This window comes from Bombus pyrosoma, linkage group LG7 (genome assembly GCF_014825855.1).
Source record: "Bombus pyrosoma isolate SC7728 linkage group LG7, ASM1482585v1, whole genome shotgun sequence".
In the NCBI taxonomy this organism is placed as follows: Eukaryota; Metazoa; Arthropoda; class Insecta; order Hymenoptera; family Apidae; genus Bombus; species Bombus pyrosoma.
In genome coordinates, this window is record NC_057776.1 from 18,714,182 (window position 1) to 18,741,942 (window position 27,761).

Below are 27,761 nucleotides of genomic sequence, written 5' to 3' on the forward strand. Positions count from 1 at the left end.
GCACGATGGAATTTAACTCGTCGATGTTGTTCAGATTTCCCGATGCGAGAAATAAGGAAAGTTTCATTTTAAAAACTGGTAAAGGCATTTTCTTCGGTTAATGGCCACAGACTGTTTTTACTGGATCGAAATCGGTGACTTAATTAAAGTAATTACAGAAAGGATGGACTCGCGGCAACGATATCGTGAGGAGCAATTGCAAAGAACGGAATCCGAAGCCTCGGAATTGCGTCGAAACCTCAGCGAACTGAGGACCAAGTTTTTCCAGCTCGAGCGAGCTTTCGAAATCAACCTGCAGTCACAAGCTCGCCTGGAACATCAGTTTAATCGTACGAAGCTTGAAAGTGAAGGTAGGTCGCAACAGAGATTTGTTCGCTTTAAAGAATTTTTTAGCAAATCCGAGAATATCTTTCAGTATTAACACATTAACGAGTTAATTCATTAATCACGGTCTCTCGGTGGCAATTATAAAAAGAATTTGTATACATTTGTCAGCAAAATCGCGTTTTCCTATCGTTAAGAAATTTTTTAAAGGGGAAGAAACGAAAGAATCGTTCTTAGTATACTTGATACCTCGCTTGAAATTTATGTAGAAAGGTTGAGATTTTAATAAGATTAAAAATCAATTAGTCATACTATCGACGATTACAGCTTATGTTTGAAACTTGATTCCAATAATATCGAACTTGCGAAACACAATTTCAATTAATCATGATAGGATCGTAGTTAGGAATATCGATTGCGATGTGACTAGAATTATAGAATCTAATTATAGTAATGTAAGGGTTGTAAGATACAATTAGACAGATGGCTAATTGGAGAAGTCCGATTGTCGTATTTCAATCGTTCGAGTTTGCCAGGAATCTGTTTTCGATAATGTCGAGATAAGCAACACAGTTTCATCCATTTCAACGTTAGAACATCTTGCGACAACAATCTTTTTATATATAATAGCATCCGAGTATCCTAGCTTCTGACATGGTATCCAGCTCGAACAGTTCTAGGGATAGCGACTGATATTTCGATCACGTTTTACAACGTCAATCTTCGTGGAATTACCTACCAAAATAGGGACATCATACCTTGATCCAGCGTTGGCTTGAAATTTTCGGTTTAAGTTTAGTACTTTCCCTCGTTCGGATCGTAAATTTGAAAAAGTTGGGTGCATGATTATCACGACGAATCCCTTTCTCGTTTCATCGTTGGATCTTTTATGATCTCTTCGTAAGCAGTTCCTTACATAAACACGCCAATAATGGAATACTAGAATAACAAGTGGAATAAAACTTTAATTCCGCGATGCTTGTTTAACGATATAAAACAAAAGTCATTGCGCGATTTCAACCGAGACGAAATATTTCCCTGGCCCCATTACCCTTTTCACGTTGTTAGCATAGAGTAAATAATAGAGAACCTCGGGGAATTCGCATCAAGTCACATAACAGGAACACAAGAGACCTTCCGGCAGTTCTGCTTGACTTGTTAACGCTAAATAGGCAGTTGGTTACGTGGAGTATTCTCAAATTAACCAGATCGAATTATCTCCACCATCGGCAAGCTATGCGTTCCTCCGGTTCAAGAGCCGTAAATTTATGCAATTCAGTGGGACCATTTTCTTTTCTCTTATTACCATCGCACAATAGTTTTATTACGCACGAATTCCGCTCAAGTTCCATCCGAGTGACTCAGAAATTTCATACATTTAATTTCTTTCTAAATTCCGCGTCTTGGATATTTCATAAACAAATTTTTTTTCAAATTCCACTCGAATCCTTTAAACATTCCCTTTAAGAAGATGGACCAACAAGTATAAACATTAAGATGATTCGATCGCGTAGCATATTCGAAATGTTTCGAGGTATATAAATCTATTTTATATTACGACGAATCGATAGAGAAACCCATTGTATTCGCGAGTCAAACAGCAATAAACGCGAATACTGTATAAGGAAATTGACATGGAGCTAAATTTGTTTTAGAGCTTCGAAAGCTTAACGCCGATGCTGTACGAGCGAGAACGAAATTAAACTCGATATTAACCAATGCGATAACTGAAAGAGATCATTGGAAAAACGCTTTCCTGCGACAAAAAGAACTTGTTAAAAGGTACGTTGCACATAGTTACTTTTAAGCTTGAATAATTCTTTCACGCTGACGTTCTCTCCGGGCATGTTAGAAAGATAATGAAACACTTCGCAGAAGTTTGTCAATGGTCGGTAACTATTTACATTTAATCAAAAATTAAATTATTTTATACGTACTCGAGCCAGACTGATCGATAACTTGCAAATTCTAAAATAACTACATCTTCGTGCAACGTAGGAGGAACAATATTTTGACAAACTATCCAGAATAAAATGATTAAATTCTGCTATTCAAAAAATTACTCTTAATCGTGCAAAAAAACAGAAAGAACAAATATTTTTACTTAATCGTTAACGGTTAAAACTTTCACATTTCTCATATGCCATTAAGAAATTTCAATTCTAATTTCATTGTATAACCGCACCTACTGAGTGTAGCGATCGATGCAACGAACGATTCATCGAATCTATCTCCTTTCCATTGAATCAACGTCGCAATTCTATAGACGCCTGGCGTGTAGAAGACGAATTTCGTAGCTACGGGGGATAAGATTAATTAACATTCAGTGCATACGTTCGGAGATATAGGTACGTTACGTTCGATCAGTGATCTCGTTCCCCATTAATCTCGATTAGCGGATGAATCGGACGAACATTTTCTATCGACGAAGGAAGGAAGGAACGTTTGAAACGAAACGCGGCGAATAGGCAGAGAATACGATCGATAGAGAATTCATAGCGAAATCCAATTGCGGATTAATGGCCGAAGCTCGAACAGTTGTATACGATGTATGTATGCACGTTCATGTGAAAAATATACTAGGCGATGTTTAGATCTGTTTTCATATCACAGCTCAAGCGATACGTTGATTTTATTTATTTTTTCGTTTCGTCGCGTATGGGCAGAAACCCGCTTAAGCAGACAAAACAAGAAAACAGAAACGCGAGCGTAATAAGGTGAAAATAAAGAAAAGGGATGCAAAGAGACGACGGACGGTGGATATTTAAAAACAGGTAAAGAAGCGAAAAAGCGAGAAAGGAAAAAGTTCGTTGAAGAAGAAGGATTTTTAGTTCGAAAGAAAAATTAGATATTGCGAGAAGAAGTTTCGATTCCAAACAAAAATGAGATATTGCAGGAAAGTTAATACGATTGCGATATCTATCGGTTAAAATATAAAAGTCTTGGAAAGTTTGGTACTGTGTAACAGTAGTTTCAGCGTATGCTCTGTTGGTTGTATTTGCCGAATAACATTTAGAAAAAAAAAGAAAGTAGAATTATTTTTAAGAAGAAAGATCAAGGATTACCGTTATCGCTAGAATTACTAACGACTATAGTACAAAACTTGTATCGGAGAAACATAAAACGTAAGATATATGGAAAAGCACATAAGCGTATCTATATTTTAGTAAAAACGCAATCGTTCTTTCAGTTTTGACAAAACAATTCCGTTTTGATCGATGCTTATACCGAAGTTTCGAACGCGACTCGAACATGAATTCTTTTAAAAATATGGCATGAAAGTTTACAACGTGTCATTTTTTGACGGCTACTGTCGGCACGGGTGCAAATGTTAATCGAAAGACTTATTATTCTTACTTTCGATTTCCTGATATCATCGTGATAACGTAAGAAATAAACTTACATGAACTTTTAATAAACCGACGAATTACGCGTTTACGATCAACGAATTAACTATTGGTACGATTATGGAAATTTAATAGCTAATTTACGTCGTATAGCTGTGTAGCCTCCCGATTAATTCGCTATCGGTGGATTATTACACATCGGCTAATGCCTCGAGGAAATTCGACGTATAATGTTACGCGGATATGTTTTCTAAATTCATCCTATAATTAGGTTCTCGGGAACAATACGATCATACGCTTATTCGCTTCATCAAATTACAAGCAACTATCGATTAATTCAATCGTTGCGTGACAATACATATCTGTCATATATTTTCTACCATAATGGTTACACTAAACTGACTAATCTTTACATCTTGGTAGAAAATACATTTAATATTAAAATAAATTTAAAAGATAAATTCAATCTTTAAAATCTAAATAAGTACTCACCAATTGTCCACCGATGTCTCCTCCAATCCATCCAAATTTTCTTCTTCTTAATCAACTTCACAGCGATTTCACTTGTTTTTTCTATCTATCTGTCTTTGCCTCGATCGTTCGTTCAGCTACGTAGCATCACTTCTGCTAATTACGAATACGTCTCGTTGCCTCTTTTCAGGCTCGTGTCTTAAGGACCGTACTCTCTCCGAGAACCACTCCAAGTTACCCTCGTGAAACGCTTAATTATAAACGCGTATAATTAACAACGACTGCGGACTTGGCTCGCGTTCACCCTGGTCCTTTGAGGAAAAATTGGCTCCGTTCCGCCTAAACTAGCCCATTCGAGATTTCTTAATTAACGAACGTGCTTGTTTCGAGGACTCTAATCTTGCGCCGGAAGCTGTTTTTTTTCTTTCTTTCTTTCTTGCAGGAGACGCAACTGTATAATTTCCGTGCTGACGATGGGCCACGTATCTCGAATTTACGGCACTGTTTGCCGGCGGATATCGTGAAAGGATATCGTTGATAAACCGTGCTTCTATCGCCGTTTCTCTCCTTGGTCCCTTTCGCCCCGATCGATTTACACCCTCTTGGTCGAATCTGAAACGAAACACAGTATCATTCGTTGCGCGTTCCCGCTGTAAATTGTTGTCAATTATCGGCTAACCTGGAGAGTTACGCGACCGATCGATGGCGACGATCTAACGCGCATACCGCGGTATTCACGCGCTTTGAAACCGGCGCCAGATCGTAATACGAGTGTATTGTCGAGGATTCTGACGAGAGAGTTGGAATAAAACGAAACGAATGATTGCGAATTGCATATTTATTCGATACTTGTTGATTATTATTGACTGGTAACGAGCGCAGCAGACGTGATTAATTTTGAGTGGAATTTAAGATTATATAAAACACGGAATAGAAATAGAATTAACGAGAGAGATGCGCTTGAATATTAATGAAATGTGTTAAGGAGTGATATTATTGTAAATCTCGTTTCATACAGAGTGCCACAGTCACATACGGATAAGTTGTGCTTACATGGCTCAAGCGTGCCAATGTGGAACTCCCAATTTGCGTACTAACGTTGATTACTGCGACACTTCGAGCACACCGCGAGACCTCTAATAACCTAATGCACGTTACAATTTCAGCGAACATCATGCCAGATCTTCTGACTTATCAACCTATCGCGTTATAACTCGACTCTAATTCAGATGAGATTCAAAATAATTTAATCTTCTCCGTATTTGAAGTCCGAATCGAATTTTGTTGCTTACATTTTTTCACTATTCCGGGCTAGTTTAAAAGAAATGATCATTCAAATTATATAAAAGGATTTTAAAGAGTATGAACAGTATGAACTATTAATAATAATAAAATTATTATTATTACGTTGTTATAATTTAAAAACATAATTAAACGTATAAAAACGCAAACGTTTACCCTGAACTGTTCAACTAAAAGTATAAACTTCAACAGCTGCTTCGCCTTTAAATGAGAAACTAGGATTTTAAGGCTTTTAGAAAACTCTCGTTACAAGTGTAATCGACTGGCTACGTAAAAGGCGTTTTCGCTGCAGTGACGTTTATCGGTACATTTTAAACTGACAAGAAATGCAATTCGCTCGAAAACCTTGAGCAGTTTCTTTTTAATAGTAAACGAGCAAGAAGGTGTTTCTTGAAAGATTATGCTGATTGTACAAAGGCTAGAGAACTTTGCAAACGACGCTGCCAAGCACGAATAAAAAAAAAAAACAGCGAAAACATTTTATCTTGTTTTGAACAATTCGCTACGAGCTATTGCCCTTTAATACCTGGTATACTGTTACGATTTTCTCATTCTCAATCGCAGTCAATTAAACAGCTGGATTTTTACGTCATAGAAGAAAAATAATATTCTAATTGAAACATCGTTCAATTCGTCGATCCTAATTTATCCCAATTTATTTCCTATTAATTCCCTCGATTCCTAGAAATTTTCAATTTCTTTCTATCCTTCGAAATTTCTTCCAGAAATTCATGGCAGATAGTTCGTTAGTCTAGCTCCGTGTACTCACGTTATATAGCAACAATATATCCCACTCTAGCCGGAAAAAAGCCACTTGAAAGTATCAAAAGTATTAAGCTCTTACATATGTCTGAAGCGTCCGACCAAGATGACGAAAAATGCTTGGAGATGCCATAATATTAAGAGTAACAGCCATAATCTCGGCAAAGTATGATATACATAGGAAACCCTCAAACACGTGCGTTTTTATATTCTTCAATGTTCAGAAAACGTCGACAAAGTCGGATTATTCGACGCCGTGTTCCGACATCCGATAGTAATGGCGAAATGGAGGATAAATCGCGCGAATCCATCGACTTATTCTATCCGTAACGGAGTGGAGAAGCCAATGTCGAACGTACACGAGTGTGTGACCATCGAATCTCAGAAAAATTCGAGTAATTTATCTGCGAGATTTCCGTTTTATTTTGGTATTATCGACTCGTACGGTGTAAGGTACGGTTCCATCGAGGATTATCAGAATTCCTCGTGTGGAACACTGTTACTCGTATCCACAATAGATTGCAGGCGACAAAAAGTAGGAAAATCCCGTGGCACAGCCATTATAGAACCTTGTCGTGTCTTCGATCGAACCAAAGTTGCTTCTCGTGATACGTCACGCGAAAGGAGCGCGTTTCATCGAATCGTAACGAAAATCTAACAACGTTCCAGTCGAAACAATAAAATACGTTGCCACGTGGTAGGGTATCTGGAAACGATAAATCGCTCGCTCCATGTTTTACAGGGAAAAACGGGGTCACCGTTTTGATTCGCTTCTCGATATCCTTTCAACGTCACGGAATTAATACGTCCGTCCGTCTGTGTAAATTTTCGAGAAACACCGCGGTATCGTCGAATCTCGTTCCTCGATAAAAAGAACTGGTTCGATTCGAATTTCGTTACATGTAACGATAAATACGAACGAAATTCGCGAAATGGTCCGTTCTAATCGTATAATAAAAGGAAAGAAATTCTGATATCATAAAAGAACGTTATATAATTCGTGCCAAGATATCGCACGACGATATTACATTGCTAATTTCGAGCATTGACGATTTTAATAATCGCGCCTTAATTTCGCATTCACGGTGCAATGTTCCAAGTCAAATGTAATTAATCCGTGCGACTGGTATTCATCGGGAACAGAGATTAGCATTTTCGATCAGTTCGTCGTGTGGTTATTAAAACCCAGCTAGGCACGAGTCAGGATATAAAATCATTTATCTCAGCCGTCGATTAACATAAGAAGCAAAAGCGCGGGGAAATTCCAACCGAAGAAGCCGGAAGATTTATAGAATCGTCGCAACGACGGAACTTGTAAAAAGGACTCGGTAACCTGCACCTTCTTCCACCATTGTCCGCGCCATCTTCCACTTTCTTTCGTACTTTTATTTCTAAGACTTTCTCTTTGTAACTTCCTCGTTCTCTCTCCCGCCACTCCTACGCTCGTTTCCGGCGTTTCTCCTCAACTATACCCTTTCACCAAAATTTCCCGAAAATTTTACTTTCAGATTTTTACTTCTAATTTTTATTCTTTCCGTGTAACTTCCATATACCGGTAGTAACACGGTAAAGTATTTAAAGCTACAATAATTGATAGCTGTTTTGCCAGCTAATGTTTCAACGCAACTTTTTAACCCGATCTCAAGGTTTTGATAAAGAAATTTTCCATATAGTCTAGATCTCGTTGGAACACAGTGTAGAATACTTTTAACGTAAGAACGTCGTAAAATTAACGATGGTGTCCGTAAAAATAAGATCGCATCACACGCTTTTGCTTTTCATTCGTCTAAATTTATCAGTCGCTTGTCGGTACTGTATCATTGAAATCGACGCATTTCGAAAATTTTTCAAATCTACGTATTCGTGTTACTATTACGAAGGGGATACTGGCAAAAACTTCCAGCGCTATTTCAAATAAAATATACATAAAATAGAAAAGCATAAATCGACATTCGTAAAAATCTGACGGAAATTCAAACGATGTATCGAACACATACACTATATACCGCTAAATATTAGGTCGTTCGAAAAGTTTTTTTCGTTTTACAAGGAAATAATCGAATTACGTATGATGCGATTTTGTTCTATCAAAATAAAGATCACAACGTTCGACAGATCAGGTTTCACGTTTGTATAAAGATGCATCGTTGTAAAAGACGTGTCTGTAGAAGAAAGACACTTTCCGGACAACCTAATATCTGACACTTTAAATATATCGAAATATCGATGCAATGCTCCTGAATACGACCGTAACTATTTAACAAAACGAACGTATAAGAAATACTTATAAATTAAATTGAACGCGGAATGTTGAAAAATAATATTTGATTATTTTCCGTACCGAGGCACGATGTAACTGTTGCGCAAAGTGAAACCGTTACGCGCGCATCATCATTGTCCACTCTAGGTAGAAAACAACAAGCGAAGGGAATATAAGATTGAACGATGTTTTAATGCGAAATGAAACGCAGGCTGATATAACAGGCTCGCTGTGGAAACGAGGTTCGCCGCTGTTCATGAAGAGACGTGGTGTTCACGCGTATGAATACGATATCAGCGAGCTCCGCATAGCCGAGAAGATAGCAAGCAGTGCTGTTCCATCGTTCATCTCAGTCGCGATAAATTAATTCAATTTACGTCGTAACGTCGCGTGAAAACTCGCACGCGGAACGTTTTCGTGGAAAGCTTCACGGTGAACAGGCCAGTTATTTGCGATAAATTTTTATCGGTTCCGAAAGTGGTACAGCGATGGAGAAAAACGGTGGATGAAATTGCATACTTGATCGGTTAAAAATTTGTTGCCTGATTTACGAGATCAGCCACGTTAAAACCGTGTCTGTTATTTTATAGTTCCTTCGATTTACATTTGTATCGTTTTATTCAAATATTGCAGGAGCTGGATATTAATTATTTAACGATCTAGGGTGTATGAACCTTTGTAATTAATTAACTTTGTAACTAAATCTCTATGCATAGCTTGAAATCGTTGATCGATGGAATAAAATGTTGCTAAATCGACGGAAATCAACGCCAATTTGCGCAATGTGTGAATGCAAACCAACAACGGATATGCCAATTTTTCAGATACGTGTTACCTATCTAGTTGCAGGATCGATATCGATATCGATATCGGATAAAAGTGGCTTCCCGTGGACGAAACGCGGTTGGTATGAGAACCCGATTATTGATAATTTCAGCCAGCTGATTCACTTAAATAGCGGGAATTACTAGAATTTCAACAAAATCAATCATCGACGCATTACTTTACGAGATAAAAGTTGCCGAATTTTCGCACGGTAAAAACATAAAAATCAAACCGAGAAATCGTATTGCTTTTATATGTTTCTACCGTGGAGAATTCCCAGGAAGTAACAGTTTACGCGCTGATAAACATCGACATAGGATATTTCGCGATGCACAGATAGAAACAATCGAAATGCGAAAAGAGAAACGGATATATTTCTTCCCAGAGAAATACGTATACGGTTTTATCCATCCGTAAGGAAAGACGTAACTGACAAAATTTAAATATCATGCTCTATTACGTAACATTTTGGGAAGACAGTATATGACAGATTAAACACAGCGGCGATATATTTGACAAATGCGTTTGATAATTGCTTTTTTAGCAATATATTAAACCGCTTTATTTGCCATTAATCCGGAAGATTGCCGAAGATACGGATTTTAAGGAAATATATATAGTAGAAGTAACATAATCTCTTCCTTAAATATAACTATAAAAATATCGATGCTTGAAAGTATATTTACAGTAAATTAAATTCGTAACATTGATATATGAAAATATTTCTCCAAAATTTGGATTAATTAAACATTCTAGAAATATAATTTCCACAATCGATTACAAAAAGGTGCTGAAAAGTTCAAAGTAATCCATACAGGATAATGCCAAAATTAAGAAAAAGAAAAGAGTTCCCTAGAAATTTTATATCCAGTGTTATCGAAGAAAGAATTAATAAAAAAGTCGAAAACATGGAACAAGAAAACAAAAATGACGAAAAGAACGAAAAGGGACGCAACCACAAAATAAAATATAGCAAAAGAATGACAGAAGCTAACAGCGTAATCCCAAAAAGTGGAAATTACAAAAGGATTAAAAGGATTAAAAGCCTTTAATCTCAAAAATCAATATGTACCGTCAAAGATAAATCCCATCAGAGAAAAAATTCCAAATACCAAATACCAAACTGAAAATTCACGTCAACAATTGTGCAAATACCAAAATAAAATGTGTGTAGAACGAATCACTATGACGAATCACGCTATATTTTATACTTTGTGACTTTATATCACGTTTTACGTCCTTTGATATCGTCAATTTTTCACAACACCTAGCGTAATTTGCAGCACACAATAGAAACGTTTTGCTTGTTGAAATTAATTAACTTGAAAGAGAGAAAGAGAGAGAGAGAAGAAGACAAAGTTTTATATATTTTACATACTCCAAATATTCTTCATTTGTTAAGCATCGGTAGTTAGAAGAAGAGAACATGTAAACATCTTGACTTATCGCACAGTGCAAACGAACCTTTACGATGTAGATATCGTCGCTGGAATATCGGGTTCGCGGTTCTTGTAACGATAAATCCACTGTCACCAGAACCGAACATTTACTGGGTTCGAGGGAGGACGACACAGTCCTGTTCGTAGATTGCCGTCAATCTCTGCTAAATCATTTAGTTTTTCTATCGACGACGTTAGAATCGCATCGACATTTCTGTGTGTATTAAGAAGACCACATTTGCAAAATTTATGAAAAAACTGGGCCGTACGAAAAGCTTTTATATATTTCTAATTATTCGCATCCTGCCGTTAGAATCTTAAAAGATAATACTAGAAACCTGTTTAAAATATTTTGGTTTCTGAAATTGTAAAACTTTTAAAATATACTGTTTCAAATGCATCATGCAACACAGTCTCGAGCAATGCTCGGATTCCGGATTAAAAAATAAATAGAGTTATTGAACGGTGTTATTTAACGATATGATTTTATCGAGAGAATCAGTTTTTGATTTTTACTTTTATCCGAAAACAAATAAATTGGTAAATTCGCGTAACAAGCGGAAATTTAAAACACGGATTTATAATTTGAAGCGTTCGCACGAATATCGAATGCGTTGTAGAGTGTTCTTATACATTTGCAACTTCAAATAAACCGTGTGATTAACAAGTGAGCTCGATTGATATAACAATTTCATTGAGTGTTATCCGCTCGTGACATTGAACAAACAGATCGTTAAAGCAGAAAATCAGGTGGAACTGTACCAGTATAGGAACCTGGAACACGTATTTCACGCGGACAGTTTTATCGTGAGAAAACCGTGTTTTTCACCAAATTATCTCCGCTCTCTGGCGAACGAAATCAATAAATTAATTAGAACAAACAGACTTGCCATACTTATTTTTACGAATACACGAAGTAATTGCGATTTTAAACAGGAATTTTCGCCTGGCGTACTATGATCAATATATTCGACATAATTCAAATATGTATAATATGTATGTACGTTCTTCCATAAAATTCGCGTTTTAAATAGCACAAGTAAAATTAAAACGGCAACAACGTCAGAACTATAGATCTAAATTTGACAGAAGTAAGTTAGAAAAGTCATAAACAGTGACGGAGCTCGTGAAATTATAGTTTTAGTGGTATAGTCCGTCGATCCTGTGTTTCTGATCCTATATTCCGAATTATAAAAATACAGTTTCTACCGTTCCAACCAATCCAATCAAAAATCCCTCTTTGAAATAAACCGGTGCCGAATCTATATGTTCCCTTTAATAAAAGATGAAAATTTAAAATAACCGTGAAGTCATCGTAGGACGAAATAGGATTGAATAGTTCATTGCATGACCCCGCTTCGGGCTACATTTCTGACCGCTGTTCAATGAATCCAATATTTATGATATTGTGCGAATAGCTTCAGTTACGCGTAATTTACACGCGCGCAGAAAGGGAAGGAAGAGAAACGTATGTATATATACATATACCTATGTACATAGATACACATACTCGTACACACAGGTACAAATACATAGCTGCGATATGTAATACAGGTATAGACAGATATATTATGTAGATACGTTTGGACGCAGAGTCAGATTCAAGAGCAGATAGAATATAGAAACAGAGGCAGACACGGATAGAGAAGCAACATTATACGATAGAGCAAATTCATCGTTTAATCCATAAAATCAGCCAAGATTTAGAAAAGAAGAAATATTGCTCTGCGGTATTCCTAGACATTCAACAGGCATTCGACAAAGTGTGGCATGAAGGACTTTTGTCCTACCACACACCTACTACTACATCTTAAAATCATATCTAACCAATAGGCTGTTCGTGATTAAATACTTAGACGATGTAACCGCAACATTTCCAATAGAAGCTGGCATACCCCAAGGCAGTGTCCTCGGACCTCCGCTGTTCACCATCCTCGCTGCCGACTTACCAACTTTAACAGAAATAACCACAGCGACATTTGCCGATGATACAGCTTTATTAGCATCCCACTCAGACCCGATAATTGCCTCCTCTACTCTCCAGCGAGGTCTCGACCCTATGGAAAAGTGGTTCCACAAATGGCGCTTCAAAATAAATGAAAACAAATCCAGTCATATAATCTTCACGCTGCGAAAACAAACCTACCCACGGGTGACCATAAATAATATTCCAATTCCAAACAAAGAGCCAGTCAGATATCTGGGCATGATACTGGACAGAAGAATGACATGGAAACAACATATCGTAGATAAATCCAAACAACTTGAATCAAAATTAACGAAATTCTACTGGCTCATTGGCGGACGTTCCAACTTAAGCGCGCAGAGTAAAATAATGCTATATAAGGCCATATTAAAACCTGTTTGGACCTATGGAATCCAACTGTGGGGAACAGCGAGTAATTCCAACATAGAAATTCTTCAACGATTCCAATCGAAAACCCTAAGATCCTTAATAGATGCACCTTGGTATGTTACCAACGAAACCTCGTCCTCAAGATACCCACAGTCAAAGAAGAAATATTCAAATTCAGTAATAGATATAACATAAGAGTTATCAACCACTAAAACCCACTAGTTACACAATTACTTGACACGTCGGATCAGATCCGCAGGCTAAAAAGACATTACCCTTTCGATTTAAGCATTAGATTCAACTAGAATCATAGTACCACGCTAGAAAAATTTACTTATAATTGTCGATAAGAATTGATTGTAAAATTTATCCAAATAAAAAAAAGGGAGGCACAGATAGAATATAGAAACACCAGCTATTTTATTCGTAAGAACTACGACCATACTAACGAACGTAATAGCCGTGGTGTTGTTTTACAAATTATCTACAAAATCGAGTTATTTCCTTGACGAAACCGAACAAGACGTCTTGGTTATTGGTGGTGCAAAGCGATAGGAATAACTAAAGCAACCGAACAGTTCCACGCTTGAAAAACGATCGAACCGCTCTAGATTGGAAACCCGATCCATTCTATTCGAAGTAATTGAAGGTCTTACGGAACGTTTATTCTGGTCTCAGCGGGCGCAATGATTCTTTTTCGATCATAATCACAGAATAGAATACGGTGTCGGTAAAAGCATGATAAAATCATTCATGTAAATCTCATTTCCATTTAAGATTACTGATCCCGAACTTTTATAATAGTTCGCTGGGAAATTATTTCACACTAGCGAAGATTTATCGTGCCGAGTGCTAAACTTTTTATCGAGTGAAAAGAATTTACGAGGATTGTACTTCGAAAAACCATCAATGTTTAAACAAATGCAACTTTTATATAACACAGAAGGAACGTCGTTCCTCGGCCGATTGTAAATTTGTAAGATTTCATTCTCCTGTCTTTATGCTGCGAAAATAAGCGCAATAATCTGTCTAAAATATCATTACGTATCACGAGAAATAAATTAAATAATTGCCACTTAATTCCTTCAAATTTCCACTTTTCCTTTTGATATTAAATCGCCTATATGTATGTAGCACTATCATTTTTTCTATTGCACAAAAGGATTCTCCACGAGATTGACTCGAACCAGACACAAAGCGAGAATTGATTTGATTGTGGCGAAGTGGATTCGATCGTGATAAATCAAGAACCAGCAACGCGGGAAAATTATTCTCCATGTTTCTATTCTATCTGTCTACGCGAAATTTGCATCGTGTACTACCCTCAAGGTAGGTCATGTTTGTGACAACGTTGAAAGCCTGTGGTTGGTTTGTTTGATAGACACGGAGCTGCAAGCATGTAAGGTAGATTATTAACAAATGACTTATTGTCAATTAATTCGCCACGTCACACTCAAGTATAGCCACGAAATTCTAACAATAAATAGAAATCCTAACATCGATACGCAACGTTTATCCTTAAAATAACTTTTCACGTTGAAAGATTTCAAAACTTTGATACGAGTGCACGTTAAATGTCGTTCCAAAATTCTACAATACAAATGAAATATTGAATATTATCCTGTACTAGTATTTATGCGTATTTATACCTTATATCTTAATAAAGGAAACAACGATTTTTGCTACAATAACGATTGGAATTTCGTTTAATGTTATTCTACGTATCCAAGTTCTTCTGTATGAGCAATGTCCTGGCATCCAACGGCAACGAGTTGATAACCTATCCTCCGTGCTATAACTGAAATTGCGGTATTCCTCGAATTCTGATGCTTTGTGTTGTTACGACTTTACAATCGCGAGCAATCGCGTTTTACTGCTCGATAAGTATCGCGATCAAATCGCATAACTGAAGGGTACGATTACCTATGAAAATATTTATAACACTCGGAATTTATCGAACGTTTTTTCCAATTCAATAATTTTTTTCTACAATAACAATCATTAAACTCGACGATAACATGATTCTATCACGGATCACGTGAAACAATTCATGTGTACGATAAAATGGAATTATGGAATTATTATAGAACGGTGTTTAACAACGTAATGAATAATTTATGGACACCGTAAACTAACATCTAACAATCCTCCAGTCAAATACGCAGCAACGGACGAAATGTACTGCGATCGAAAGTGAGTATTTAACGAAGCACGTTAACATCGTCAAACAGAGTCGAAAGCGTAATAGTTTCATTGCTTCTAAATACGATGTTTCGAATGTCAGAAGAGTACAGCGTTCCGTGTAAATAATCAACGTTTTAAAGAATTAATAGCTCACTTTTTGAAGAATGTGAACGATGGGATAAGTACACGGGTGAAATATTAACAGATACTGAAATTGTTTCTTTCAACTCTGTAAACGCACTGAAACTGGAAGATGAACGTCGAAAAGTTTCAGAAGATTGATTCCCGGAGAAAAAGTCAAACTTCCTTATGAATGAATTTTCATCACTAAATCATCTCTGTACCTTTAACATTTTCCTTCATCGCCGACGTTTCAAACTTTGTAATGCACTTTCGTCGCTCATCAAGAATGCCGTGGGTAAATATGGCAGACATGTTGCTGAAATAGAAATTGGAAAGTTTTGGAAAAGTTTAAAATCTCGAAACGAAATCCTTGTCGACATTAAAATATTTGTAACGTCGTCATGGACTATAGCGCTCTCTGAATTATTATTTTTGACTTGTAAAGTACAACTCTTGTTCCCCTTTGAGAAATTTTTTTGATATTTTTAAATGTAGAACGAGAAGCGGCGTTGAAAAACGTACCGAGAAAACAAAAGGAATTATTCTGTTGTTAATTGTAACGTGTTTTCATATCGTTTACGAAAGAAACTTTATCCTTTTCATCTACGTAATTAAATAATAACGCAAAGCGAATAAAACATAAAATCAGAATGGATATAATTTTTCATTATATTTCGTTATAGTTATTTTAATTATAACATTAACTTTCCAATTAAATATGACAAAAGCTTTCTTTATAAAATCTTATGGAAATTTAATAAAATTGCTTGTAAATGAAATTGAATCACAGTCACATTCGAAATAAGATTTTCAAAATTGTATCGCACAAAGTAAAGTAAAGTAAAGTAAAGTAGGAGAACAAGAAAATCGAAGATGCAGAGTTCGAATAGTACTATTGGATCATAAAAAATTTTACGAATGTATTAAAAAATCGAGTTCCTATAAACTTGAGCCTTCTCGTCCTGTATCCTAGTTTTTATGAAAACTGTTTGCCCACTGTAAACGCTTAAATTGTAATATATGTATGTACCTGATGTGTATATCGTTATAGATATATAACAGTAGATGTATATAGTGTGTACAGCCGAAGCATAATAGAAGCAAATTTGCAATTGGTATGGACTGAATCAGAGAATAAATTACTCCAATCGTTTGGTCCATGGTTAAGGCAATTTATATAGATTAATCGATTTGTTTTCAGAGACAAAATCGAATGCGAGAATACAGTGGCGCTAGTTAAACGAGAATGCGAGGATATTTTGGAGATGAGCCGAGAAACTGCGGAAAAACAATTTCACGAGGTAGTCGAACTTTACAATGAAGCTAAAGAAAAGGTATTTGAAAAAGAAAACTTATTAAAACTTTCGTTAGTAACGCAGTGGATTTCTTAAATGAAAAGTAAAAATAAATTTAATATACACACCATGGAAATGATACAAGTTTTACATCGCTTGCAAGCAAAGAAAGATATTCGCTTCGATGCATAACTTACGTAACGAAAGTTAATTTTCTAAGTTCCCTAACAATATTTTGCGTTATGTTTGATTTCTTCACGCGGCAAGAGATATTCGAATTTTCCTTAACGGTACCTATAGAAGCTGAGAAAGTTCCGGGTGCAATAGCGATGCAACATGCACCGTAAACCAACATCAAAGCACTTTTTTAATTGATATGCATTCAGTCCGGCGTTGTAGCCAGCCTTTTTACAGGCAGTGCATCGTAAAATGTGTGCCCTTTGAACCATCGCCTTTTTGATACGCGAAATCGAAGTTGTCACCCTTTCCGTTGCCTCTTGAATATGCAGTGTCCGAGTGGACCTCGAGTTTCAAGTGAGTCGGATACACGCCTCTAAGCCCTTAAATTACTTTAAACTACTTTAATTACTGCCCTTTATTCTACCGTTTCCTCCGCTGTTCCTCATTTGACAATTACGTGGAATAACTCTGCTGTTTAATTCCAAAAATATAAATATTTATATTTTATTTGCACCTACGATAAAAAAAATGTTCTCTGATTCATTCAACGTAATTATTTAATTATTCTCGAGTATGTTTCTAGCACGTAGGATATAATAAACGTTCGTGCAAAAAATGTTAAATTCATCGTGTTGTTTCTAGTTTATCGCGCAAACTGTTCGAGCACCTCTTGAAGAGAATCTCCCTGTGGGGAAGAGAACTTCGTTGGCAAGAATTTCGAGGAATTTCAGAGTGTATTTTCTTTGCCGTCGAAAGCACGTCAGCCGAAGGTCTTTCGTAATTTCTGTAGGGAGCACGTCAAATGCAATAACCTTTATCTCTGACACAGATAGAGAGACGGGAAGAAAGAGAGAAAATTACACCTGACCGTCTGTATTAATCAACACGTTTCTCAATAAAGCTTCGCCAACCAGTACAAACAATCAATTTTTAAGCAATTTCCGGACAACTTATTGTCTTTCTGATTGCGAAACTAAAGCTACAGAAACTTTAGTCTTCGGTGTCTCGTGTTTTCGCAAATTTCGTTGATCTCAAATTCTTATTTGACCCGTAAAGTTTTCACTACTGTGTCTACATCGTGTGCGAAATAAACATCAAAGCCAAATTTAACTTTCCAACTTGAATTTACAACGTGAATTATCGCGTTACTCTATTTTACTTCCTAACGTCTTGACGATCCCGTCGTTTCTTTACGTAAGTTAAATTGCCCCCAAAATGGATGGAAATCAGGACATATAGTTCTTAATTCAGTGTCTGCTTTATAACGTTATGCGCTATATTAATCTGCAGTTACAATTCGATAATTCTATTTGTAGCTTTTATGATATCTGGCTCGATCGTATTTTAGACTGAACCATCTACGTAATATTTCTCTTAATTCAAGGAATTCCATTTTCCAAGATTAATATCAAAAGTATCTCATTTTATTATGCGATCTTCTCGCTTTCTTCTCTGTATCTATGGCATTGATCTTTGTATTTACTTAAGCAAAACAAAGTTGACACGAAGGTTTTACGATCGCGCGCATTAACCTTCGAAAGTGAAACGGTGCCAACGCGTTAATTCGTGGAAACTAAAGGGCTGTTAACACTACGAGGGTTGTTAAATCGTTAATGGTTCGTTAATAAAAGATACCGCGTCGTAAAATTACGCAACAATAATTGAAGTTGCTACGCATGTTGTTTCTCGCTCTTCAATTTCCAGGCAAAATAGTAATTCCAATCTAATTGCAGCAAGCTCCGGAAATTTCATCGATTAGAAACGATTATTTCCAGAATATCAGAATTGCGAAACGAATACGCTTATAATACGCAGTTTTAATTATACAGAATTATAATGCCGACGAAGTTAACGATGTACTTTTAATAGGAATTTTCGCGCGGCACAGTTCCGCGTTATGAAAAAAGATTCATTTCAAATTGCAATTGTTCTGCGAAATTCATTGGCAATTATACAGGTTATCCCGAATGGTTATAATACTACAAAATGAAATTGAAATGAAACCGAAATTGGAAGAAGGGAAACGTCGCTATGACCATCATTTCTTTCGTCTAAAGTATTTTTTAATTATTTTTATTCTTCGGTTGCGGATTTTTATACGATTATAGGAAACTTAAAGTTACAAACGTGTATAGTACTTCTTCTAATATTTAATAGGTAAACTGTTTCCTATTATAATTTCTTCTCTACATCATATTCTCTTAATCGTATTCGTGAAAATATGAATTTGTATAAAAATCCACAGTCTAATTATTATTTATTATTCATCGGTGTTGGTCAACTTGTTCTATAATAAATTACAGCCATATGAAAGAATAAACAACAGAGTAATCAAAACGAAATATTTGAAACGTTGAAAACGTTAAAATCAAGCGAAAAGTTTAAATCGATTTCCACTCGGGTAGAAAGCAATAACGTTCTGTTTCGAGACATTGAATTTTCTTTTAATAGGTGACCCGATTAGAGAAACGTGTAGAAATGTACGAGGGTTTTGGAAGGGAGCAGGAAAACCGAGGTTTTGAGCTGGCGAATCTACTTGAAACTTTAAAACGTTTCGACGTGGATGTCGGCTCTGTCTGTCAACTTACAGCGGAAGGTAAGTATTATCCACCACTTCCAGATTCCATCGTATAAGTATCCGTTCCTGTACAGCTTTGAAGAACTTGACCGAACGGGGAAACTTATTCGAAGAAAGCATGAAGAATCTCAGGCATCTAGCTTGGATCGTGAAAGACAGAAAGGATGAACCGCAACTGGTTTTATTAAGGGAACAGAATTCCGTTTTGAGGCAGGTAGTAAAGAATCTTAAAAGGAAGGTAGGTATCTTCGATCCGTTTAATGGAAACTGCAATACTATCTATTTCTTTAGTTGTGAATTCTGCTATAGCTGCAGCTATGATTAAAATAACGAAATAAAGATTACAGGAGAAAAACATGATACGTACGCTTTTAATCTTCTTTGATGATTAAAAAGCATAGTATTTTATTATAATGCGACACAGTCGAAAACGGAAACAATCTGCGAGGTCCAAAGATATAATAATAAGCGTAAGAAGAAATTTTGGCTTTGTACGTAAAACTTGGTATACGATGGAACGCGAAGCATATCTGTGCGTAACACTGTACATCTTACGCTAATCCAGTATATAATCTTTTCCATTATAACTACATATTATTCAATCTATTATTTTCTCTACACGGAACATGAAAGTTAATAGCTTTCGACCTTTCTTCTTTTCCTTGCATAGATATAAATATTTTCATCAAACGGAAGAACACACAACAGATTTCGTCTGTTCACTTCGGTACAATTGGATACAAAATATTTCGATCGATATACATCATGGTAGTACAAAACCATTTCCATGTTCCGCGAAAGTCAATTTAGATTTGCATAAAGGATGCGTTATACGATTGCATACGTACGACTTGTTCGAAATTTTATCGAATCAATGTTTTTGTACGTACTCTTTTTTCCCTCCAAACAATACCGCGGTTCTACTTTTGTCAAGCCACTTCTATTATTTTATGCTTCCGTGTAGGCTTTATCGCGTAACGAGCGACAACCACAGAATGCTGTAAAAGAAGGCAAATATTTGGTTTACACTAACGTGGTAAATGTATACGAACAGTTTAAAATATTCAAAACAGTCCACCACGGTAGAACGCTTAATTAGGTTACTTAAAATTAAAGGGGTAGGAAAATATGTCGAAACTCGAGATAGAAATTAAACCAAAAACATTGTTTCTGTTTCTTTTCATTATCTAATTAAAATTATTAATGACACATATTTCTACACATTATGAATTATTTCGTAAATTAAAAAGTAAAGAAAATATACGTCACGAATGAAAAGTATTAATAAAATATAAAAGTTCGTATTTCACGAATGCAATAAAAAGTAATATGAGAATGACTCCTTTAGTATCGATAATACGAGCTATAAAATAATAGCATCGAGAAATTATGCCCATTGCTTTCCATATGAAATCCCTTTTGATCGTAAATTTTACGTGAACCCGATGTAACACGTATAACCGTAAATAAGCGAATCCACTTGAGAAAAACGTAATAACGTAAGACTTGCAAAGATTGATATTTCGAACATGGTCAGAAAATTTTATAGAAAAATATCAATTTTACTTACCTTTACTCTGTAAAACTTCTGAAACGAAATTACCAAATTTTCCGTAATTTCGTTCGAATTCTATATCTCGTGAGACGCCTCCATAAATCGTTCGAACAAGAAACTCGTAATCACATTATACTACTTCTACATATAATCGATTTTACACAGGTTTTCACATTACACTTGGCGATATTTTCGTGAGAATTCGTTATAAAGTTTCAGATGCTCAGCCAAACGCACAACGATATCCCGGAGAAAGAAAATGAGGAACGACACGAACCCCTTGAAAGCGAAATAAATTCCCGGAATCATAATGGAAACTTATCAAACGCGCCAGTGTTGAAGGAAAACACGATGGAAAATTCGATAAACTCGTCAATTCACGAAAATCATAACTCTTGCAACGCGATGAAACACAACGAACGCGGCGAAACTGTAACGCGCGAAATAACTGACGCGTATAAGAACGATAATCGAAATAAGCAATTCGATATCGAACGTACGATAATCGATAAGCGGAGCAGGCTATTGTGCATCGAATCCCATTCGAATGGCGTGGTATACGAAGAGTACGTGTTTAAATTGTCAATCGATCGAGAGATGAAAATTAAATATCCAGTTTCGTTAAATAACAGCAAAGAAGTGGTTAGATTAGAGTTCGTGGATAACGAAACCGACTATTCGGTAACATCGATGGATAGAATGTTGATACTGTTAAAAAATATACACGCAATTGTGATCGTCAAACAAACCGGTATATCGTGCAGCACGCAAACTAAGAAAACGAAAACTTCCAACAACTTCACACAAACGGCAATTACTGGAGTAAATTCATTTTCTCGTTTAAACAGTGGCGCGACGGTGAGTAAAGAAATTTCTACCTTCTCTACTTTGAACTGCACATTTCGAAATTGGATTTATTTACTAAGAACAGATATTACACTGCTTCTTATAAAAAATAAAAAAAAAATAAAATTTAAATTTATAATAATATTTAAAAGAATTATTTATATGTTTTATGAGTACTGATTTTTTACATAAATACACCATTCGAGTATAGTATCTCGTTAATATTATAGTTACTCTTATTATAAATTCGATTAACACACGGAAGTCATAAAAGTGAAAACTAAAACACTGAATTGTTTATTCTTATACTATATTTCGTACAATACAATTGAAAAAACGTACATCAATTTCGTCAGAGCAATTGGTACAAAATTTCAATTTGATTCTTCAATTAAATATAGATGCTTAATAGTGAGAAACGTGCGATAGAAAGAAGTCTCTGTAATTTGGAACGAATCGTTAAGACCTTAAAACTCAACGCATTAAATCAAGTTGAGACGATGATCGATAAGGACTCGCATTTGCTTGGAAATAACGAGATATTAAACTATATGAAAGCATTGACTCAATAGTACTATGCATAGCGACTCCTACTTTTCTTTCAAGTGCACGAATCTCTAATATTATAACGATCTTTGTAACATGTAACAGTATCGAACTAGATTCCTCATTATAATTATAATAATACTTTTCCTATTCAATTGTACATAAAAAAATACCACTAGAAGTAATTGGTAAAGATGTCCACAAGTTTAGAAAAACTTTAATTGTTATGGTTGCTTATTGTTAAAAATGTTACGAGTTGAATCTTACACATTATAATATATATCTATACACGCATAGATGTACATATACATACATACATAATAAATGTACATAATTTCATATTTAAAATCGTAATAATTATCACATTATTCTGAGTACGAATTAAATACTTATTTGTTTTCAATAGCGGTGCACTTTACTACGTCCTCGTACGTGAATAAACTTTCTTTTAGAAAATCTCAAAACATTTATCCTGTTTACTTTTTTTTTTACATTGAAGTGCGATTTCATTACACGTTTGTAAATGGAAAAATTTATTAAAAATTGTGAAATGCAATTCGTGGAAAAATACATATATGCAATATACGCATAAGCCTTAAAAGGTAATCTAACTTCTCTTCTCATACATTTCCTTCGATTGAAATATATAGAATTTATATATAATTCATGTGCTCTTGATTCAGCATTTCATATGTAAGTTTTTAATTACAAAGATGGAAAGATGAATTACTATAAGGTTCTCATTATATAATAATGAAAATTTAATTTATAATATAAACTTACAATTATGTTTGCCCTGTGTTGGCAAATAAAATAAATAGTTTTAGCATGCACTGTATTCTGAATTATTCATCATGCTGAATCTTAAATCTTAAAAAGACATTTTTAGAAACAGCCTAATTGCAATTTTTTATGTAAAATACTTTTAAAAACACGACGAGTAAAAAGGTTCAGGAAAAGGCGATATTATGTTAAAATATGATAAAAGATTAGAGGAATGTCATATTCATACTAATATGTATGTTTCCATAACCCTGCTCTTTCCCTTTCTTTTTCTTTCATCTTCATCTTTGATTATTTGCTAATATGCTATCTTTGTTATCAAAAAGATTCAAAATTGATTGCTAGATACTTATTTATACCTATACTACTCTCTTCGTGTCACTTATCTTTGAGTATATAATAAATCCTTTCTAGAAATGGAAAAATTTTCTCCGGCAGCTCTGAATTTATTCTTTCTGTTTCTTATGTCTATTTGAGAATGTTCGATTATAATCAATATGTCGAGCCTGGCACTAGGAATTTGCATTTCTAGTAATACTTTGAACAACACGCTGTCCCCACCAGGCTTCAAGGTTAAATGGCTCAAAATCTAAGATGACAGATAAAATATTAATTAGGTTAAATTAACATATGAAAAGAACAGATGAAAACTGACATATGCAACAAGAATACAACTTACCTTTGAGTTGGGGATTTGGTTCTCGTTCTTGATAATATGTGACAGATGCTCCATTTCTATAATTAGAAGAATTACTGTGCGGTTGATTGTGGCACATATCTAATTCTCTTGATACTGTATTCCATGCTGTAAACAGAAATAAAAAAAGCTTAATAATAAACAAAATTTATTTACAAATATTAAGGAAAAGTGATGTATGATACTTACAATCATAAATGTATTTGATTAAATCAAAATGTTGTGCTGCAGTTTCAGACTGATGTCTGGATGGGATTGAGGATGGTCTTTTCCCATTCATCGTCATTTGTCTACCACTATAAAACAATATTTTGTTAAAATCACTAAAACAATATTATTTAAAATATAGATATAATTAATATACAAAGCACAATCACTATATTAACAGCGAAGACTGACACTGAACTAGCGTATTACGTTTACTAGATATATTCTATTTTAAGCTTTAACGATTTTGTGTGCAATTAAAATAAATACAACTACGAAATATAAAGCGATGAATGCATTGGTATTTCGTGGAATTTACAAAACTTGATAAGATAAATAAAAACATACGTATAAAATATTTAAACATAAAAATCAACTGAAAAATATTAGGATTTATTGACATCTGTTATAATAATACTTGGACCATAGAATACCTCTTTGTGTAATGAAGGGACGCCATTTTGTTATAACGTAACTCAAAATATAACCTTTTACTTCATATAATAATATTTCAATTAATATCTAGCGCACAAAATACAATAAAAGAATCTGTACGTAATCTAAACTTCACAAGAGGAAAGAAACATTCGATAAGATTAAAATAATTAATCATCTATCAGTTCATAATATATAAGCGTCTATATTTGTCATAGAAGCCACGTATACATATATTTAAAACTCCTTTCTTATACATATTTCTAATATCTCTATCAAAATCTCTGATACAGGAAGCAATGAAAAATTATTGTAAAAAGACTGGGATTAACAGACGATTAACGATATATTTAACGCGTCAGAAAAGATATGCAATAATTAATAATACGAATCCTACTTTCAAAGAGAAAACGTAGGGAAAATGGCGACTCCTGTATGACAGTTACTATTATGTTTTCTGATTCCCGCCTGTTTCTCCCTCTATCTATTTAACACTGTTCCGTTCACGACTTTCACGGCGATGAAACGATTTGCCAAAAATAAGTAAGATTACCCAGGTAGAGAGATAGAAATTGGAAATCATGTATAAAAATTACAATAAGATGTAGAGAACAAAAACGTAAAGACACGGGAATAAAGAAAGTCGCTCTTACGATAAATACCTCATTTTGTCCGTTCGATGGTGAATTTCTGTACGAGCGAAAATTCCTGGATAATTACGTTTATTTGATGAAATTCTCTGATCACTACGTACGAACACAACTATAAATATGTAATACGCGTATATAAACAAGCGAAAAGCTGTAACGAGGAAGAGCGTTTGTTTCTCGTAACAGCTGCGTGAATCTTTCTCTGAAAACTGTCAACAATGACGGGTTGAGCGTTCGACTCGGACGGTAAAATAGGATGTGAAGTCGGTGGCGACAATTCAGCAGTATAAAGGTAGCCACTGTTGAAGAATACAGCCACGAGGTAGCGATACTGTAGCGTTTTTCTACGTCATCTTTGAATTTTGCTTTTTGAATCGTGGAGCGAACGTGTAACAATAATTTCTGTTTGTATGTGATTTGAAAATCGGTATTAAATTGGAATATGTGACGACTTCAACAAATTCGATGCCATCTTTCGGCTGATGTGATCTTTTTGGTAAATGATTTGCAATTATGTTTTATTTTGATTTATCTAATCTTATGATATTACGATAAGATTGCAAATAAGATCTATGTTCGTCAATGATTTTGATATGCTCTCTACGATTTAGAGCGTTCAGTCGAAGAATTGTATGAAATACTTGTAGATTAACTGAAATATTAACAAATTCGTGACAATAAAATATGTATTTAAGTTTAAATAATCATATTTAAATATGCAGTCAATCATCAAAACTTCTAAATTCACTGATTGAGGTTAAGTTGGTCACTAGAACACACGATCAAGTCCGTAGACATTGTGTATTTCCACTGTTTTATTTTTTCTGCTTAGATCAGGCATCCTGAGGGTATTTAAAACTGATATGATAAAAGGCCATAGTTACATCAAAATCGAAATAATTTTTTTATTTTTAATTTATTCTTTCTTTTATTTTTAATCTTTGATTTCTTTAAAATCAATATTTCGTATGATATAAAGTTTCCTATGTTGCACATTATTTACCATAATAGCCATGTATTATACATAGAAAGAACCATCTACATGTATAGTTTCCTATTTGTCAAAGTTTTCGATCTAATGGAATTTAAACGGAAAGTAGAGAGATAACATAAGTATATTATTTCCCTTCGTACGCAGTAAAACTCTTATAAAATTGCACGTTCGCGGGAATATGTGTTTTCATGTTTCATTTACTACAACTTGAAGATAGACATTCGCGATATTGCCGTTCGTCACAACTCACGTTCATAATTTTGTAGTCACGAAAATACCGACTTCACGATAAGTTTTGCATTTAATAATACGTTCCTTTGAAACTATCGAATTCAAATTTTCGGAAAATTTGCATTTTAAATAACGCAATCTGATGTAAAATGCACGTGTGAACGACCATTGTGCGTGTATCTATCTAAAGGATAACCTATAAAAAGTTTGAAAATTATTTCTTTACAAAAAGTAGGCCACAAATAAAATATGTTATTTCATTAAATTGTAGAATGAAGCATTTAAAAGGAAAAATAATAATTTTACAGTTACATCCAAAATGTTGCCAATCAAAGCTGTGTAATTGGGAGAGTAGAGATGCAACATAAAAATTAATTTTATGGAAGACACTCTCTTGTCTCTAAACGATACTTTTTTTAATTGGAATTATACACTTTTCTTGTGATCTTGTTAGGAATAAAAGAAATCGATAACCTAACTAATACATTTTGATCACTCTACCGTAGAATTGGATGTAGTTTGAATATACAGTATATAAAGGCAGCTACATTGCCTGTTTTAACATAGCATTATCATATATCTTTTTACAGCAATATTTTTTTTTTGCTTCAAACCTTCATCAGTACACTACGGATTTTCATGCAAATTCCTATTTTTAAAAATATGACTAAAAAAATAGAACCTCGATAGAAAATTGTTTTCATCTATCAAGTGTTGTAAAAAACACTACACCTACCTTGGTTGTTTTACATATTTTTTCATATTATGCGAATTCTGTGCAATCTTGCAGTTTCAAATTTCCTATCAATGCATAAAAATCCACGGTCAACTCATCACAAAAGATGGGTACATTGACAGAATTTTTAATAAACAAACTACTAATCAAAACTGTTTGGGAAACGCCCGAAGAAACGTGTTGCAAATTATTCAGCATTTATGCAAAAAGTTCAATTCTTTCATACACTTTGAGTAAATTGTTTCAATAAACTCACTAAATATTTCATTTAAATTGCATAATAAGCGTATTATTGGTAATATCGCTAATGGTATTAATAAATATTTTTATGTAATTAAGTTGGGATCAAAAAAGAAGCACCATACCTTAAGTAACAATGAGAACCATATTTCGTCGTTCTAAGAGCTTACATATTTGAAACGAATACTTCGCGAAACGCGAGTGGCACCTGAAGCATTTTAGACATTTATCTGCTCGTACTCGTAACTCGATTATCTCGGACATTATTCGTTAAAATATACGATAGCGTGTCGGGTTATATTTGACAATACTATAACGTGGCCTCGATATATCCACATATCGCTGGCACCATCGCCACGACTTCAGTTGGTTGGGTTTCACTTTCATTTAACCAA

At 34.8% G+C, this 27,761-nt stretch overlaps 3 protein-coding genes across 5 annotated transcripts in view; 1 reads left to right on the forward strand and 2 right to left on the reverse strand.

Annotated features, from left to right (window-relative positions):
• The window catches only part of LOC122568968 (glutamate receptor ionotropic, NMDA 2B), a 349,490-nt gene extending 345,033 nt beyond the window's left edge, over window positions 1-4,457 (reverse strand). The window contains exon 1 of the mRNA XM_043729354.1: window positions 4,164-4,457. The gene's annotated coding sequence lies outside the window, so the exon portion shown is untranslated. The remainder of the gene's footprint in view (window positions 1-4,163) is intronic.
• On the forward strand, window positions 164-23,090 carry LOC122569835. Its single transcript, XM_043731462.1, has 7 exons — window positions 164-350; window positions 1,980-2,106; window positions 16,595-16,727; window positions 19,320-19,464; window positions 19,521-19,684; window positions 21,215-21,896; window positions 23,077-23,090. The coding sequence occupies exons 1-7, from the start codon at window positions 164-166 to the stop codon at window positions 23,088-23,090; spliced, it is 1,452 nt and encodes a 483-aa protein (XP_043587397.1).
• Window positions 22,141-25,409, reverse strand: LOC122569757 (MAPK regulated corepressor interacting protein 2-like). Of its 3 annotated transcripts, none has more exons than XM_043731308.1 (4): window positions 25,178-25,409; window positions 24,063-24,169; window positions 23,856-23,981; window positions 22,141-23,765 (listed from the first exon to the last, which is right to left on the reverse strand). In XM_043731308.1, exons 1-4 carry the CDS (start codon window positions 25,180-25,182, stop codon window positions 23,689-23,691), a joined length of 315 nt encoding a protein of 104 aa, XP_043587243.1. In that variant the 5' UTR covers window positions 25,183-25,409; the 3' UTR covers window positions 22,141-23,688. The 3 variants fall into 3 exon arrangements, with proteins under 3 accessions (XP_043587243.1, XP_043587242.1, XP_043587244.1); XM_043731307.1 differs by lacking the exon at window positions 25,178-25,409 and adding an exon at window positions 24,515-25,098; XM_043731309.1 differs by lacking the exon at window positions 25,178-25,409 and adding an exon at window positions 24,429-24,450.
• Between the last annotated feature and the right edge of the window lie 2,352 nt (window positions 25,410-27,761).

What these genes read in the sequence shown, in the direction of transcription:
- LOC122569757 (XM_043731307.1), bottom strand. Translation starts at nt 24,540, where the DNA reads ATGGCGTCCCTTCATTACACAAAGAG. An exon ending in TCCCTTCATTACACAAAGAG is followed by an intron (nt 24,170 to 24,514) that starts GTATTCTATGGT and finishes ATTGTTTTATAG; the next exon opens with TGGTAGACAAATGACGATGA. An exon ending in AATCAAATACATTTATGATT is followed by an intron (nt 23,982 to 24,062) that starts GTAAGTATCATA and finishes TTCTGTTTACAG; the next exon opens with CATGGAATACAGTATCAAGA.
- LOC122569835 (XM_043731462.1), top strand. Translation starts at nt 164, where the DNA reads ATGGACTCGCGGCAACGATATCGTGAGGAGCAATTGCAAAGAACGGAA. An exon ending in TACGAAGCTTGAAAGTGAAG is followed by an intron (nt 351 to 1,979) that starts GTAGGTCGCAAC and finishes AATTTGTTTTAG; the next exon opens with AGCTTCGAAAGCTTAACGCC. An exon ending in CTGTCAACTTACAGCGGAAG is followed by an intron (nt 19,465 to 19,520) that starts GTAAGTATTATC and finishes GTTCCTGTACAG; the next exon opens with CTTTGAAGAACTTGACCGAA.